Source organism: Lathyrus oleraceus, chromosome 6 (assembly GCF_024323335.1).
Source record: "Lathyrus oleraceus cultivar Zhongwan6 chromosome 6, CAAS_Psat_ZW6_1.0, whole genome shotgun sequence".
NCBI classification, from domain to species: domain Eukaryota; kingdom Viridiplantae; phylum Streptophyta; class Magnoliopsida; order Fabales; family Fabaceae; genus Lathyrus; species Lathyrus oleraceus.
In genome coordinates, this window is record NC_066584.1 from 505,672,691 (window position 1) to 505,691,708 (window position 19,018).

Genomic DNA, 19,018 nt, shown 5'->3' on the forward strand with positions numbered 1-19,018 from the left:
CCATGACCTTGTGTATGACATTCTAAAACAATCCTGCATGAACATGTTCTTGAACTCCAGCAGGTACATAGGATATCTCATGTTAAGACATCATACATGACATCTTGTGAACACACTTGTTGCAAGTGAAATAACTATTATCTGTTGACCAATCAGAGCACACTTTCAATTGTTTAATAATTTGAAATATTAAACAGTAAATTCCTAACATCCTTAGTTGTTATAATTCCTCAGAAAGGCATATTCCCAACTTGCCCCTTAAATTTTCAAACTGAGTAGCATCCAAAGCCTTTGTAAATATGTCAGCAAGTTGTAGTTCAGTTGCCACATGTTCCAAGGTAATCACTTTGTCTTCTACCAGATCTCTTATGAAGTGATGTCTAATGTCAATATGTTTGGTCCTGCTGTGTTGGATATGATTCTTTGAAATGTTGATGGCACTGAGATTGTCACAGAACAATGTCATGACATTCTGAGTGACATTGTACTCAGTCAGCATCTGCTTCATCCTTACCAGTTGGGAACAACTACTTCCAGCTGCTATGTACTCAGCTTCTGCAGTGGATAATGATACACAATTCTGTTTCTTGCTGAACCAAGATATGAGATTGTTTCCCAAGAAGAAACATCCTCCTGATGTGCTTTTTCTGTCATCAGCACTCCCAGCCCAATCAGCATCACAATACCCAGATAAGATAGGCTCAAAGCCATGAGAGTAGAGCATACCATAATCACAAGTCCCATTAATATACTTGAGAATCCTCTTGACTTGATTTAAGTGACTCACTTTGGGTTCTGCTTGGTATCTAGCACACACACCAACTGGATAGGCAATATCAGGTCTACTAGCAGTTAGATATAGTAGGCTACCTATCATGCTTCTATACAAGCATTGATCAATACTATAACCTCCTTCATCTTTAGTTAACTTTAAATGAGTAGGTGCAGGAGTTCTTTTGCGACTAGCATTATCCATACCAAACTTCTTAACTATGTTCTTGGCATATTTGCTTTGGGAGAGAAACATAGAATCTTCCATCTGTTTAACTTGCAGTCCAAGAAAATAAGTCAATTCCCCAACCAAACTCATTTCAAATTTAGATTGTATCTGGTTAACAAAATGTTTCACCATTCTATCTGACATTCCACCAAATACAATATCATCCACATATATTTGGGCAATCATGATTTTTCCATCTTCATCCTTCACAAATAAAGTCTTATCTATCCCTCCTTTTCTGTAACCATTAGTAGTCAGAAGTTCAGTCAGCCTCTCATACCAAGCTCTAGGAGCTTGCTTCAATCCATACAGAGCTTTCCTCAACTTGTACACATGTTTTGGTAGATTAGGATCACTGAACCCTTTAGGTTGTTCCACATAGAATTCTTCATTCAAGTAGCCATTTAAAAAGGCACTCTTCACATCCATTTGGATCAATTTGAACTTCAGAATGCAAGCAACACCTAACAGCAACCTTATTGACTCAAGTCTTGCAACAGGTGCAAAAGTCTCATCAAAATCAACCCTTTCAACTTGAGTATACCCTTGTGCCACTAGTCTTGCTTTATTCCTAGTGATTACTCCTTTCTCATCAGACTTGTTCTTGTAAATCCACTTGGTACCAATGATGTTAGCCCCTTTAGGTCTTGGAACTAACTCTCATACTTCATTCCTTTTAAACTGCTCCAGTTCATCTTGCATAACATTGATCCAATATTCATCCGTCAGAGCTTCTTTCATATTTTTAGGTTCAACCTTGGGTACAAAGCAGAAATTTGAGCTATTCTCCCTTGATCTGGTAATCACACCACTATTGGGATCTCCTATGATAAGATCCTTAGGGTGGTCTTTCTGCATCCTGATAGAAGGCACCTTGTTGGATGCTTCTAACTCAAGTCCAGGAGGAGTATCCTGTACATTTTCTGTTGAAGTCTCAAGGAATGTTCCAACATCCTCTATGACATTGGATTCTTCATCTTTATCATCAACAATAACATTTATGGATTCCATCAGGACATTAGTTCTGGAGTTGAAAACTCTGTATGCTCTGATGTTAGTAGAGTATCCCAAGAATATACCATCATCACTTTTGGGGTCCATTTTTCTTCTCTGTTCACGATCTGTAAGAATGTAACATTTGCTTCCAAAGATATGAAAGTACTTCACAGTAGGTTTTCTGCCTTTCCATATTTCATACAGAGTGGAAGAGGTTCCCTTTCTCAAGGTAACTCTGTTGTGAACATAGCAAGCTGTATTCATAGCTTCAGCCCAAAAGTGCATAGGAAGCTTCTTTGCATGAATCATAGCTCTAGCAGATTCTTGAATAGTTCTGTTCTTCCTTTCAACTACTCCATTTTGCTGAGGAGTAATAGGTGAGGAAAACTCATGACTTATTCCTTCAGATGAGCAGAAATCATTAAACTTGGAATTTTTAAACTCCTTTCCATGGTCACTTCTTATTCTGATAACACAACTATCCTTTTCTCTTTGGAGTCTTATGCATAGATCTTTGAAGACATCAAATGCATCTGATTTTTCTCTGATGAAGCTTATCCATGTGTATCTGGAATGCTCATCAACAACCACATAAGCATATCTCTTCCCACCAAGACTTTCAACCTGCATAGGTCCCATTAAGTCCATGTGCAAAAGTTCCATAGTTTTGGATGTTGTAGGAAGTCCAAGCTTAGGACGTGACATCTTGGTTTTCTTGCCAACCTGACATTCTCCATAGACTTTTCCTTCATCAATAAGCAACTTTGGGATTCCTCTAACTGCTTCCTTGGATATGATCTTCTTCATTCCTCTTAAATGAAGATGTCCAAGTCTTCTATGCCACAGTTTCACTTCCTTTTCTTCCTTGGCTAAGAAGCACATTGAGGAGTAGTTTGAGACTTTAAGTTCCCACAGATAGCAGTTATCTTTGGATCTGGATCCTCTCATAACTTCCTTATTTTATCCATTTGTCACAACACATTCTTCCTTAGTGAATTGTACATTGAAGCCTTGATCACATAGTTGGCTTATGCTGATGAGATTAGCAATTAGTCCTTTTACTAACAACACATTATTCAGTTCTGGAACTCCAGGACTGTCCAGCTTACCAACACCTTTGATTTTTCCTTTAGCTCCATCACCAAAGGTCACATAACTGGTAGTATGAGGTTGTATATCTACCAATAAGTTATTCATCCCAGTCATATGTCTTGAGCACCCACTATCAAAATACCAGTCTTCTTTGGTAGATGCCCTTAGAGATGTGTGAGCTATTCTAGCAACCCATTGTTGTTTCTTGATAGGGGCATTATGATTAGGTGCCTTCTGCTTAGGTCTGACTTGAGGTGTCTGGTTAGGATAACCATGCAACCTGTAGCAGAAGGGTTTTATGTGACCAAATCTTCCACAGTAGTGGCATCTCCATCTTTGAAATTTCTTCTTTTGATGGTTAATCCTCCTGTTTCCATGATGTTGTGACATTGGTTGTGACTTCTGCTTGATTTTCTGAACTTCAGCCTTTAAGCTTTTGAATTCAGATGAGGATTCCTTAACAAAGCCTAAACCAGACATGGTTCCTGATTTCTGTCCCACCTTTAGAATTTCTTCCAAAGTGTCAGTTCCTTTATTCAGCATTCTGATGGATTTTGTCATTTGATCTAGCTTAGAGGTCAACAAGGTTATCTCACCATTTAGATAATCTATGACTGTCAGATGCTTCTTCTTCTCAGCTTCCAGCTCCTTGATAAGTTTCTTCTGCTTTTCTCCTTGTAGACACACTTCTGCACTTTTGACACATAACTCTTTATATGAAGCAACAAGTTCATCAAATGTAAGTTCATCTCCACTTGAGTCATCATCAGAGGCACATACACTAGTTAGTGCAGTGACATGTTTTGCAGATTCTCCTTCTGATTCACTCTCAGAGTCTCCCTCAGACCAGGTGACAGATAGTCCCTTCTTTTACATCTTGAGGAAGGTAGGACATTCAGCTATAATGTTTCCAAAACCTTCACATCCATGACACTGGATTCCCTTGCCTTGGTTGGACTTTTCTTCAGAATTTGATCTTCTACTGATGTCAGATGAAGTGTTCTTGACATTTGGTCTACCTTTTTGATCAATCTTCTTTATGAACTTATTGAACTGTCTTCCAAGCATGGCTATAGCTTCTGATATACTTTCATCACCTCCAATATTTCCTTCTTCTGAATCCTCTTCAGTATTTGATACAAAAGCTATGCTTTTGTTTTTCTTTTCAACATTCTCACACAAGCCCATTTCAAAAGTTTGGAGAGAACCAATAAGCTCATCAACCTTCATATTGCAGATATCTTGAGCCTCTTCTATAGCAGTAACCTTCATGACAAATCTCTTGGGCAATGATCTGAGAATCTTTCTTACAAGTTTTTCTTCAGACATTTTCTCTCCTAAGCCTCCAGAAGTGTTGGCAATTTCAAGAATATTCATGTGGAAGTCATGAATAGTCTCATCCTCTTTCATCCCCAAACTTTCAAACTTAGTAGTCAGCATCTGGAGTTTAGACATCTTTACCTTGGAGGTACCTTCATGAGTTGTTTTGAGAGTATCCCAAACTTCTTTAGCCAGTTCACAGTGATGCACCAGACTGAAAATATTCTTATTTATCCCATTGAACAGTGCATTCAAAGCCTTAGAGTTTCCAAGGGCTAATGCCTCTTGCTCTTTGTCCCACTCTTCTTCAAGAATTTGCATAATGATTCCATCTTTACCTGTCTTCGTTGGATGTTCCCATCCTTTGTTGACAGCTCTCCAGACCTTGCTATCTAGAGACCTCAAGAAGGCTATCATACGAGGTTTCCAGTCATCATAGTTAGAACCATCCAGCATGGGTGGTCTGTTTGAGAATCCTACATCCTTGTCCATGGTACTAGAAAGTAACACCCCTAGATCTCACCCAGAAATTAACAGGCAGGGTGCCTGCTCTGATGCCAATTGAAATTCTAGTAACAGAATATCGATGTCACACTGGATGTTATGACATCCAATTCTGCGCAGACAAGTAATGTATGCAGAAAGTAAATGTAAAAAGCAGTAAATGACACAGAGAATTGTTTACCCAGTTCGGTGACAAACACACCTACTCTGGGGGCTACCAAGCCAGGGAGGAAATCTACTATAAGAGGTATTAATTCAGGACTTAAACCACCACTTTAATCCTATCACTTAAGACCTACCCAATGCAATTTCAATCTAAACTAAGACCTGAGTACCTACTCACTCCCCCTCAATCACAACAATGATTACAACCATTAAGAATTTTAAAGTCATTGGTGAAGATATACTTCAAACAACTCTTGATTGTGCTTAAAAGCTTTAATCAAGAAACACAGCACTCACGCTTAAAAGCTTAGAGTGACACAACAATTACAACTCAATAAACACCCTAGTCCAATGCAATCATCTAGGTGATAATTGCTTGGCTCACAAGTAAAACCTAATCCAAAACACAATGAAAGTACATCAAGGATATATAATGATATATTTAATTCTCCACGCTTCAAATCTCTGAGTTGCTGAAAATAAGATTGCCATCCTTTTATAATGCAGTACTTGGGCCTTGTACTTGAATTTCCTAAAATTAAGGTTAAACAAGTTAACCTAATTTCCACACATTAGGGTGCAAACAAATAGGCTATATGTTAGGTCTCTTAATTTCAGCACAGCTGTTAGTTTCCTGAAAATCAGCCTGAGATAAATACTGAAACATAACAGAAAAATTAGCATATACTTCAGCATATGCTGTCAGGGATGAATGTCATAACATTCAGTTTGACATCTAGAAAATGCTGTCATGAATGAATGTCATAACATTCAGTTTGGCATCCAGTAAATCCTGTATTAGCTAATCCTGCAGCATACTACTTAAGCATGTCATGACATCAGTCAAGACATCTAAGTACAGCAAGTGTTTTAACATAAAATGCAGCCAATCAAAAACATCTACATATGGAATTGTTCTTTGCCTTGTGAGGTATTAAACCTTGGCTATTAGATTTAGATCTTCGCCTTGAGAGTCATAGACTATGGCATCTAACTCTCTTTTCCCTATAAGGTGTTAAACCTTGGCTTTCCAATCCAGTTCTTTGCCTTGAGAGTCTTGGACCCCGACACATCATTCTTTGCCTTATAAGGTGTTAAATCTTGGCACATTCTTTGCCTTGTAAGGTATTAAACCTTGGCACACTCTTTTCCCTGTAAGGTGTTAAACCTTGGCTATTCGATTTTGATCTGTGCCTTGAGAGTCTTAGACTCTGGCATTTAACAGTCTTTTCCTTATAAGGTGTTAAACCTTGGCTATTCGATTTGGTCTTCGCCTTGAGAGTCATGGACTCTGGAATATATGTCTATTTACCTTGAGAGGTGTTAAACCTTGGTTATTCAATTTAGTCCTTCACCCTGAGATTCGTAGACTCTGGCACTTGATTCTCTTCACCCTGTAGGTGTTAAACCTTGGCAATTCGATTCCTTGACATCACCAGTTTTAAATATCTGGTAGTGATACCTCGCCTAGAAGGTCGTGAACCTTGACACTCCTTTTCATCCTTGAAGGGTATTGTACCCTAGAAAATCAATCTTGTTCCCTTTTATTTCAGTCGTAGTGGGTTGAACTACGATTGCTCTGATTTTCTCATTGCACGATGAGAATACGTAGGCACGAGGGTTCGAATCCTCCGTGAGCATACTTATTTATTATTATTGCCTTAGGGCATTCTTCCGTCCATCTCCACGGTGCATTCATATTCTACCGCCATTCACTTCATGTGATATACCTTATTTTTGAGCCAAATACACTATACCTTTGTGCTCCATCTTGTACCTCTTTGTGAACCAAGAGTTGTTTGTGCTATAAAACCAAACACTTAATTCATTCTTTTTCAGTTGTTCCAATATAGTGTTGTAGGCCCTCACTTGTTGGTTTATACCAGTTTTACTCTTGGGTTCATATTTTCACCCCTTTTGGAGTTCAAATCATACAATCATTTGGATTAGACCATACCTTTATCACAATTCTTTTCACCTTCCACCATTAGTTCTTTGAACTACGGAGCTCTGAATTCCTTATTTCACTATGAGGATACGTAGGCATGAGGGCCCTAATCCTCACCGAGCACTTTATCTATTTCTTTTCCTTTTCCCGATTCTTTTGCGAGTAATCTTTAGATATAACACTTATCCGAGCAAGAACAATCAAAACGGTTCCCATGGAGTACCATGGATGTTTGGGGTGCTAATACCTTCCCCTTGCATAACCAACTTCCTTACCCAACATATCTCTTTCCCCTGGGTTTTATCGATGTTTTCCCTTTCCTTCGGGAATAAATAAAGTTCGATGGCGACTCTGTTATATGTTCGAGCGTGTGATACGTTCGGGTATATTTCCGCTAGCTTCAGGTATATTTCCGCTAGCTTCAGGTATCGACTCTTAGTTGATGCCAGTCTCCCAAACACGTCGGAGGGTCTGGAATTTATTGTTGCATGCCAATGCAATTTCAAACGGTCACTTTGGTGCATCTCCATAACAGTGAACCTGATGATTGGTGTTTTTGCTGTCCAAACTACAACATCATTGAGGTTAACCTCATGGTCGAGACCCATATACGGCCTCCATATAAACTGTATAAGAAAATACATGATTAGAAGATTTGTAATTTGGTAATTTTTAAACCAAATTTAGAGTTGTTTAGTTATAATACATCGTCTGGTCCAAGGTGGTCTAAAAGATTGCGATAGACTACTATAGTATGTATGAGACATCTGTTGTAGTTCATCCCCATAACTGACTACCTAAAACAAACAAATTAAAAATATATTAGTTAAGTTAGTTGTAATATAAAGCCTAACAAATTTGAAGATTTAAGATAAACTTACTTTGTTGCACAGGGAAATGTGAATGACTTTTCATTGACCGGGGCGAGTGACATCATTCTTGACTAACCTTATGCTTGTAGAAAAAAGGTGCAAGTATAAAACGAACAAGTATCATTTTTTTTGCATTTTTACACAACGAAATATATAGATGAGATAAAACAGTTGAACCCCAACTATGTTTGCCTACTTTATTTATGTTTCATAACAACGACAAATACATGATATTTAATGTATTACCAATAGTTTCTGGAAATAAAAAATTACCAAATAGAATCATAATATAACACTGAGCTTTAATTATCTTTTCATACTCAGTCGAATATTCGCTTAATGTTATAATTGAATAGTATTGTTTAAGATATTTTAAATTAATACCTTGACCGCTAAGTTGATTCGAAACTTGTCACGTAGTTGTGTCTCCATACAAAGGGGCACTCAACAATTCTTCGCATATAGAGTTATCTTAGTTAACTCTACCATTAACAGCCTTACCATGGATAGGTAGACCCAACAACATGAACACACCCTCTAGTGTGACGATACATTCATCGAATGGAATGTGAAATATGTGGATCTATGGTCTCTATATTTCTACCAAAACAAGGATAAATTTATAATCAACAGAGTATGAGATTATGTTGAGTACATTACCAAAATTGCCTACTCGTAAGTATGATTCTATCAATGGATCGTGTGGTACATATTCATATACACGACATCAAAATCTTTTTAGGTCCTAACAAAAGATAATTAAGAAAATAAGTAAGGAAAATAAATAAACTATATTATTAAGGAAATTAAATAAGCTATAATATTAAGGAAATAGTAACTTACAAACTCTAGGAAACTAAATAAGTTATAGTATTAAGGAAATAGTAACTTACAAACTCTATAATGTTGCTAATAGTTCCTCGATGTTCACCACCCATGGTTAGTAGAGACATTTTTGGAATTCTTTTGAGTATTTGTTGCTGACAAAAGTGGGTAGGTTAAGTGTATGTTGCAGACAAAGTGGATAGATTGAGTGTACGTGACCTCCAATGTGTGCGCCATTGGGTATGGCGTATAGGTTGATTTTTAGAGCATGCACCGGTCAAATGGCGCCTCCTAAGGCATGGAATAGTGGCAGAGAATTATGGAAGAGATTCATGGCAGGGATTCTTTGTAGGTTATATTACACATAATGACACCTATGTGTAAAAAATGAAATCATGCGCCAACAGGGTTGGTTACTCCTCTGGTCCCCCCCCCCCCTGAAACATGACTAGTTTGATAAATAAATTGAAAACGCGGTTATTTTCGTATATAATTTAAAAAAGGTGGTTATTTTATAAAAAAAAACTTGACAATTACTTTAAAGAAATCTCTATGCTAAATTAAAAATAAATATGGACAATAACATTCTGCAACTGAGTCGGTAATGATTCTCTCAAGATATGTGATTTTATATGATCAATTCAAAGGTGAAAATTAAAGCAGAGTCATTTTTTTCTACGGAAATCATGATTTCAAGTAAACCGGACTAACTTATTTTGGTTATGTATATTTATGTTCTTAAACCCCTAATATTTGAACCTTAAATGCTAAATATTTTAACATGGTGCTTGATCTAAATTAGGAGGTGTGATTCGATCACGTTGGTTAATTAGGAAAACAAATTGAATATTAGTGTGATCTCACGTTGAATGCATGTCTGAAGTAAAACCTTGTTAGCCTTTTATTTTTACGCATTTGTTAGTTCTCTTGTTGTTTTGAAGATTTAACAAAAATGATTAGGAACGAATACATGATTAAAGTTGAAGCCACACTGAGGTTGATGTTAGAACTTGAAACCACAAGATAATAATGGAGAGAGAGAGAGAGAGAGAGAGAGAGAGAGAGAGAGAGAGAGAGAGAGAGAGAGAGAGAGAGAGAGAGAGAGAGAGAGAGAGAGAGAGAGAGAGAGAGAGAGAGAGAGAGAGAGAGAGTATTTTTCTGATTTTTGACTTAAATACCCATTCAATTAGGTGGAAAAAGACAAAAATACCTTTACTATTTAGAAGATTCCCCATTCTACCCATCTATACTCTATTAATGATCATTAGCGAAAGCTTTAACCTTTACTAACAATTGTAATATACCCTTAGTTAAAAATTGACATGTTATAGTTTAAATATATTGTCCAAGTTTAATTTATATTGTTATATTATTCTCAAAATTAAAAATATATTATTGATAAATATTCTCTTCAAAATTAGTTTAGAGCAGTAAGTTCTATTAAAAAATGAAGTTTGAACAAATATATATATATTATAACCCATAAAAGATACTATTAATATTTTTTCTTTATTCAAATTAAGTTTTCAATCAAATATCTACATCATTCATATGAAATATATTTTAATACGTAAAATATACTCTTAAATAAAATTTGTGTTTAAAAATATAAAATATGATAACTCTTATATATATATATATATATAATATATATATATATATATATATATATATATATATATATATATATATATATAGATAGATATATATATATATATATATATATATATATTATATATATATATATATATATATATATATATTGTTTTTAATTTTTTTAATCAATAAGTACAATGTTGAAGTGAATAAAATTATTAATTTTTCGATTTTTAAATAGAAAAAGAAAAGGATAATGGAGAGTAATTGGTAAGAGAAAAGGGATCAATTAATAATATTTATTTATACAATTTATTCATCCATTAGAAAACTCATTGAATCATATATTATTTAAGGACAATCTAAAACTAGATCATCTCAAATCAAGAAAACATAATGGATTAGACCCAACTAAGAGAAAAACCTACCACCGTTGAGGTGGTTGAAGTCTAGTAAAATATCCTCTGACATTGCTCTCATGTTTGGTATCAAAATATGATGGTCATCATCATCACAACTTTCAATCGATTTTATTTGTGAATAAGGAATTGTTGATTCACGAGTGAAAACTTGAGCATCACTACTCTTTGGCTCATCAAACTGCAACATCATCACATTAGATGAACTCAAGTTTCCAACATTAGAAGATGATACAACTTCTTGGGAAACAAGCAAGTGATTTTTTGTAAGTTCATTTTTTGGATATAGGACTTTTGATTGAGTTGAGAGAATTTGAGTATTGATGTTCTCAGTCTGATCAAAGTGTGTTATTACGACATTAGACGAATCCATGTTTCTTACATTTGAGGATGATTCAACAATTTTAGCAGTGGATAATCCTTCCTTTGATGAGTTGTTTCGAAAGGTATCAATGTCAAATTTATGTTTACGTTTTGGCTCTTTATGATTGTGATGTCCTTTATACGTCACAACATAAGTGTTCTCTTTGGTTTTGCTTTTTTCTACAATTTTTTTTGCCGAACAAACATTGAAACTGCTACATTTGTAATAACTTCTGCAAAATTATAACTTCTATATAAACAACACTACAACTTTTATATAAAAACACTATCAGAAAATAGTGGGAGCTTTTATAATTTCTTACTAAAAAGATGAAGATGTATACTTATGAGTAATTCACTTAATTAAATAAATATATATTTATGAGTAATTCACTTTATTAAGTAAATATTACAATTGAAAGAAAAACTATGACAAATATGTTTTGGTCCAATAAAAATATATCATATTTTTATTTTAATTCATTTTAATATTTTTGTTTTAATTGTTTTTAAACTTTGCAAATATATCATTTTTATGCTTTAGGTTCTTATTGTTTTATCAAAGTCCCTATAAAATTTATTCAAAATATTAGGTCCTTGTAATATGCAAAATGCTTTATTTTAATTTTTCTAGAAGATAGTAATAGTTTTTCATGTATTTAAAACTGAAATGCAAAAACATTCATGTTTAAGACCACATTTGTCGTGTTTAACCACAACTATATTTAGGTGATCTATGTGACTTTTAACATTATTTAAAACAAAGGTTAAATATATTTGTGATTCTTCTAAATATTAAAATTTGTTTTTAATCTCTCAAAATATTTTTTTAAAGAATATTCCTCTCAAAATTTTCCATCTACACTTTTGGTTCCTAATATTAAAACCGTCACTAATTTCGTCGTTAATTAATAAGTCATCGCTAAATTGCAGGAGGGATCAAAAGTGTGGATGAAAATTTTTAGATGGAAATATTTTAAGAGGACCAAAAATGAAATTTGAGATATTTAAGAGGACCAAAAACATATTTAACCCTTAAAATAATATGTGTGTGCGTGTATTAGGTAACAAATGTATTATTTTGAAAATGAATAAAAACATGTTAAAGTTTGAGTTTTTAACGTATTGAAACCTTGGATGTGAAGACCCTTTGATGATTTTTTCTCCATATTTTCTCCATGTCCACGGATCTTCTTTGATTTTTTCGGCACTCAAATGACACTCCAATATCTTCACATTATTATTCTTCCTGTAAAAAAACAAAAGATAAATTTGATTTTAGGACAAAATGCATTGTTTTATCTCTATGGGGTGGAAATAATTAAACGGAACATATTGATTAATGATCGTTATGTACTAAATGATATGAATAAATACTATACCTTTTCCAAAATTTTCGATTTGGATGTCGTGAAAGTGTATTTGGCATAACCCCAAAACTAGTTTGGGGTACTTGAATTGGTAGTTGATTGCATTTTCTTTGGATTTCTCGAAGAACCGATGGATGATTGTATGCAAGATCAAAATGTGCAGTTGTGATTTCAATGTTGGCGGAAGGTTCGGGGAAAATCGTTTGATTGTTGTTGTTTGGTTTAATTTGTTGTTGCCCGATAAATATTGGAAAATCCAAAATGGTAGGATAATGATTGGTTCCATTAATACTAGTGTTGATGTTAACTATGGTAGTAAAGATAGGAGAAGCTGATGTCGTGGTGGGGATAGTGGTGGTGAGGGTGGGAGTCGTGAAAGTGGTGTTAGTAGTGACAGGGGTAATGATGGCAGATATATTGGTGTTGGAAGAAATGGTGGTGGGGATCCTTATAGGATTTGTGGGGGTAGGATTGGAATTAGGTATAACATTTTCGAGAGGTAGAAAATCATTTGATTTCAACATAGAAAAAAGGTCCGGGTTATTTTCATAGGACAAAGTAAAATCATCAAAGTGTGGTGTGTGATTTTGAAGTGATATAATCTTATTCGTGGTGGTGGTGGTTAGGGTGTGAGGTGAAGTTTTAAAAGTTGTTTGAATGTGAGGTGATGTTTCAGATATGGCGGATGAAGGAGTTAAGGAGGTAGCGTTGCAACTATGCATAATGGAAAAGAGATCCCAATCACCATTAATCATGGGAGAGAAAAGACAAATGTATATGAATGTAAACAAAGAGGAGTAAGATATACAATGGTGGAACATGACTATATTGAAAATGTTATAACTATTTATAAGAAGAAAATACAATTTTTAAAAAATAAAAATAAAATTATTGATTTTTCCAAGAACAATGGTCGGCGTTAAACTTATATATTTATTCATATGTTTTAGTTTTTTCTAATAATTAATGACTTATAAATTTTCTTATTTATATATATATATATATATATATATATATATATATATATATATATATATATATATATATATATATATATATATATATATATATATATATATATATATATATATATATATATATATATATGGATTTAATGACCATTTTAATTGATTAGTATATATAATTTCTTATATTGACCTAGAAGCCATCACATACTTAAATAAATACCATATCAATTTAATTCATTTTGAAACAACAAATTATAAAGTCAAATTAAATTTCATTAAAAAATATAGAAAATAAAGAAAAATTATAAAGTTAGCTAAATTAAACTTTATGATATATAAACATAAAATCATAATAAAAGTATTTAATTTAAATTAGGCTTAGTGATATTTTGTTTCCTCTATTTTATTAAATTCACGAAATTATTTTTCTTATTTTAAATTTAAATAGTTTTTTTCTTCGTCTCATATTTTTGCTAATTAAATGATGGTTTCATTGTTCAATTTTTTATTTTTTTTGTAAAAACATGACAAATCTTCGGTTATAAATTTATTGTGGAACTTTATTGATAGAAATATAAATTGAAAAACTAACACCTTATCAATTTTTTATGAAAAAAACGTGACAAGAGGATCAAAACTGTTTAAATGTAAAAGGAAGAATAATTTTGTAAATCGGGTAAAATTGAGAATCAAACCTATAACTTTTTCATTAAATTTAATTTAATTATATAGAAAACTCTTTTATTTTTATTTTTTTAATGGAAGTTGACTATTTCCTTAAATTTGAAAATTAGGTGTGTTCATTCGTACAAGCAAATACGAACTAAATCGGAATCCAAACCAAACCATGTTGTTTTGATGAGACATTTTTTTGTTGACAAAACCAATAAAACTCTATGTTAATTGGTTCAGACAATGGATTCCAAATATTCTACCCGTGAGCCCGTCTACCTGAACCAATCATATTAATTAATTTATACCACTATCATGGAAACTAGTATAAGATATTCAACTTTAAGAAAGAAGGAAAATGAAACTCCATTTTCAATATATATATATAAAAAAATGAAAAATAATATTTTTTATATATTATTATAGAAAATTAGTTGATTAAATTATTAATTATTAACTTTTTTTTTACATATTTGTTTAAAATGTATCTGATCAGTCCAACTCAAACCAATCAGTTATTTCTCGATTTGGTTCGATTTGGATTTTATTGAAAAATGTAAAAATTCAATCTAAATCAATTCATATATATTTTTTATAGGTTCGGATACTATTAAGTTTTTTCATTCTAACATGTCTCTCGTTTAAAATGAAGATAATAATTTATAGAACATATTTCAAATGCGTGATTTAAAATGAGATTCGGCGGACCTTTGTATTAATTTGTGAAAATGATGGTTTTATAAAAGATAAATTTGGTTAAATTAATTTTTAATTTTTGTTAATATTTTGTTTATGGTTTAGGTTCGTGCATCCATCTTTTACTTTGCATTTTTCTTTTATTTACATAATATTTATTTAATTAGAAAATTAAAAATAATGATTTATGCTAATTATTATTATTAATAAAAAAATATTTATTATGTTAGAAGTGTAATTCAAGCATCATATAAAGATGGAAAGTATGCCTATTTTATAGATTTAATTTTCAAAGAAGAGAAATGAATATTTTATATAATAATAGGTCAATAGTCACACAAAAAATATTACAAGTCAAAGTCAAAGCCAATGGGCATTTATTTTATTCTTATCATCATCATTTTGCTTTCTATAATGCTTGTTTTTCATTTACGCCACAAACATACATTTTGTAATGGATTCTGACTAAACTTAATATATAAATTTAATGGGATTTTTAAAGTTGTAGCATTCAATGTACTTTTATCTTTAAAAAAAACATTTTTCTTGAATTCAAACATAGAGTAATATGTTATATTATTTATCTAGAAGATACAATTTTTATCATTAAAATAAAATACTTACAATATGTTCCAATTTATATATTCTAGAGTTAATATTCATTTTAACATCAAAGTTTATTTTGTTTCTTTAAAAGAAGGTTCATATTGCTTCTTTATCTTTTTAGAATATATAAAGTTAATTTTTTTTTTGTCTAATTAACGATAAAAAAAAATTTAAAAATTAATTGTTAAATTCATCCTTGATTAGGTAAAAAGAACTATTGTGATACTTTTGAAGAGTAAAAAAATTAATATAAACTTTTTATGGTTAAAACATCAAAATAAACATCAAAATTAACGACCAAAAGAATATTAAATCTATATTTTATTTTGACTATTTAATAACTCCATGAGAGACCCATCATGGTAAATCTTAGAAGATGCATATTAACGGATTTCACAATAAGAATCACTCGATTAGTGAATCAATTGAAGGCATGTGGAGAAACAGTCACAAAGCAGTATGTTGTAGCTAAAATCTTGCATTCTTTAAAGACAAGATTTGACAACGTGGTTGTAGCTATTCAGGAATCAGAGGATCTTACGACGATGAGAAAAAAGGAGCTACAAAACTCTTTTGAGGGTCATAAGCAAAGGACGAAGAAGAGAAATAATGATAAGGCAAAGGCAGATATCGCTTTGCAAGCTCGTTTCAACGAGAAGGACAAGAGACTGAAAGGAAAATGACCCATGAAGAGTAAAGGAAAAATTTTCAGTGTATGTCGCAGACAAATTGGATAGATTGAGTGTGTTTAATGGAAATGCTAAGAGACATAGAAATATTTATAGATAGGGGATAACATTCATGTGAATATGTATTGCACGTGACCTCTAATGTATGCGCCATTGGGTATGGCACATAAGTTGACTTTTTAGAGCATGCACCGGTCAAAATGGCGCCTCCTAGGGAAGGGAATTGTGGCAGGGAATCATGGAAGAGATTTGTGGCAAGGATTCTTTATAGGTTATGTTACACATAATGGCGCCTATGTGTAATAAATGAAATCATACGCCAACAGGATTGACTACTCCTCTTGTTGTCCCCCTGAAACATGGCTAGTTTGGTAAATAAATTGAAAACGTGGTTATTTTCGTATATAATTTTAAAAAGGTGGTTATTTTATAAAAAAAATCGACAATTACTTTAAAGAAATCTCTATGCTAAATTAAAAATAAGTATGGACATTAACATTCTGCAACTGAGTCGGTAATGATTTTCACAAGGTAAGTGATTTGATATGATCAATTCAAAGGTGAAAATTAAAGTAGAGTCGTTTTTTCTACAAAAATCATGATTTCAAGTAAACTTGACTAATTTATTTTGGTTATGTATATTTATGTTCTTAAACCCCTAATATTTGAACCTTAGATGCTAAATATTTTAATATGGTGCTTGATCTAAATTAGGAGGTGTGATTTGATCACATTGGGTTATTAGAAAAACAAATTGAATATTAGTGCAATCTCACTTTAAATCCATGTCTGAAGTAAAACCTTGTTAGCCTTTTATTTTTATGCATTTGTTAGTTCTCTTGTTGTTTTGAAGATTTAACAAAACTGATTAGGAACGAATACATGATTAAATTTGAAATTGAAATTGAAACAGCCATAACCCTTATTCAAATTTTAATTTAATTATCACACAGAGGTAGATGTTAGAACTTGAAACTACAAAATAATTGAGGAATGGAGAGAGAGAGAGAGTATTTTTCTGATTTTTGACTTAAATACCCATTCAATTAGGTGGAAAAAGACTAAAATGCCTTAACTATTTAGAAGATTCCCAATTCTACCCATCTCTACTCTATTGATGATCATTAGCGAGAGCTTTAACCTTTACTAACAATTGTGATATATCCTTAGTTAAAAAGTAGCATGTTATAGTTTAAATATATTATCCAAATTTAATTTATATTGTTATATTATTCTCAAAATATAAAATATATTATTGATAAATATTCTTTGAATATTCTCTTCAAAATTAGTTTAGAGCATGAAGTTCTATTAAAAAATGAAGTCTGAACAAATATATATATATATATATATATATATATATATATATATATATTATATATATATATATATATATATATATATATATATATATATCAAATATATATATATATATATTATAACCCGTAAAATATACTATTAATATTTTTCTTTATCCAAATTAAGTTTTCAATCAAATGTCCACATCATTCATATGAAATATATTATAATTCGCAAAATATACTCTTAAATAAAATTTGTGTTTAAAAATATAAAATATGATAACTCTTAAATATATATATATATATATATATATATATATATATATATATATATATATATTATGTTTAACTTTTTTAACCAATAAGTACAATGTTGAAGTGAACAAAAAATGATTAATTTCTCGATTTTTAAATAGAAAAAGGAAAAAAAATGAAGAGTAATTGATAATAGAAAAGGGATTAATTAATAATATTTATTTATACAATTTATTCACCCATTAGAAAACTCATTGAGTCATATATTATTTAACGACAATCTAAAACTAGATCAACTTAAATCTAGCAAACATAATGGATTAGACCCAACTAAGAAAAAAATCTACCACCCCTAAGGTGGTTGAAGTCTAGCAAAATATCCTCTGACATCGCTCTCATGTTTGGTATCAAAATATCATTGTTGAATTGTAATTCCTTGTGTCGAAGCAGGTTGCTCAACAGAACAAGGAAGTGTCGAACCACCTAGTGTGTTGAGTTATGTTAGTGTCGAAGTGTCGAAGCATGTTTCTTCACATAAAATTTCGACTTATGCCTATTTTAGTAGTGTTAATTATTTTGGGATTTTGTAGTTTTGCGCTTTTATAGTTTTGAGTTTTGGCTGAGGTCCAAGTTAACCTAAATCTATAAATAGTATAAATAGAGGAAGTAACCCTTATTTTTGTAATGAAGCGAATAGAGTATTCATAACATTGTAATTCACAGTATTTTGCAGTTGTAAAGTGAATAAGAAGTTTTCCACAGTTTGTAGGCAGAGAGAAACTCTGCAGAATTTAATTATTTTTCTCCTTCATCGTTCTTTATACTCTTTCTTTCTTCATTGTTCTTCTCTTTTTATTGTTATTGTATGGGTGATAGCAATCTTGTTCATCAAGATTTATTGAAATTCTTCATAGGTTTTGGTGGATTTCCAATATCTGGTATCAAGAGCTCCGGTTCAATCGATTTATGGGAAGAAATTACCAGGGCAACAAATCATCCAAACAGACATTTTCCAGCAAATCTTCTTATTCTCAAGAACAACAATTATGAGAATTGGTGCAAATAGATAAAGGTTGTGTTCTGTTATAAAGATCTTTGGGATGTTGTGAAGGAAGGAGTAGCAATGCTTGCAGAAGATGCGACAAATCAAGAAAAGGCTGCACATAAAGAATTAAAGAAACAAGATTGTAAAAATCTCTCTTTATAATCAATCAATGTGTTGATGCAGATAACTTTGAAAATGTTAGTGACGTAGAGTCAGCGAAAGAAGCATGGGAAATTCTGGAGAAATCGTTTGGAGGCGCGGAGAAGGTGAAAGAGGTGAGGTTACAAACTCACAAAAGAACGTATGAATTTATTCA

At 32.0% G+C, this 19,018-nt stretch overlaps 1 protein-coding gene across 1 annotated transcript; it reads right to left on the minus strand.

The window, feature by feature from the left end:
- Positions 1-10,585: 10,585 nt before the first annotated feature.
- LOC127093490 (probable WRKY transcription factor 14) lies at positions 10,586-13,268 on the minus strand. Its single transcript, XM_051032433.1, has 3 exons — positions 12,483-13,268; positions 12,233-12,349; positions 10,586-11,333 (listed from the first exon to the last, which is right to left on the minus strand). The coding sequence occupies exons 1-3, from the start codon at positions 13,223-13,225 to the stop codon at positions 10,730-10,732; spliced, it is 1,464 nt and encodes a 487-aa protein (XP_050888390.1). The 5' UTR covers positions 13,226-13,268; the 3' UTR covers positions 10,586-10,729.
- Positions 13,269-19,018: the final 5,750 nt, after the last annotated feature.

Bases quoted from the DNA above. Each gene is read 5' to 3' on its own strand.
- LOC127093490 (XM_051032433.1), bottom strand. From the start codon at position 13,225: ATGATTAATGGTGATTGGGATCTCTTTTCCATTATGCATAGTTGCAAC. The intron at 12,350-12,482 runs GTATAGTATTTA...GTTTTTTTACAG, and splicing joins AATCGAAAATTTTGGAAAAG to GAAGAATAATAATGTGAAGA. The intron at 11,334-12,232 runs GTTTCAATACGT...ATAATTTTGCAG, and splicing joins AAAGGGTCTTCACATCCAAG to AAGTTATTACAAATGTAGCA.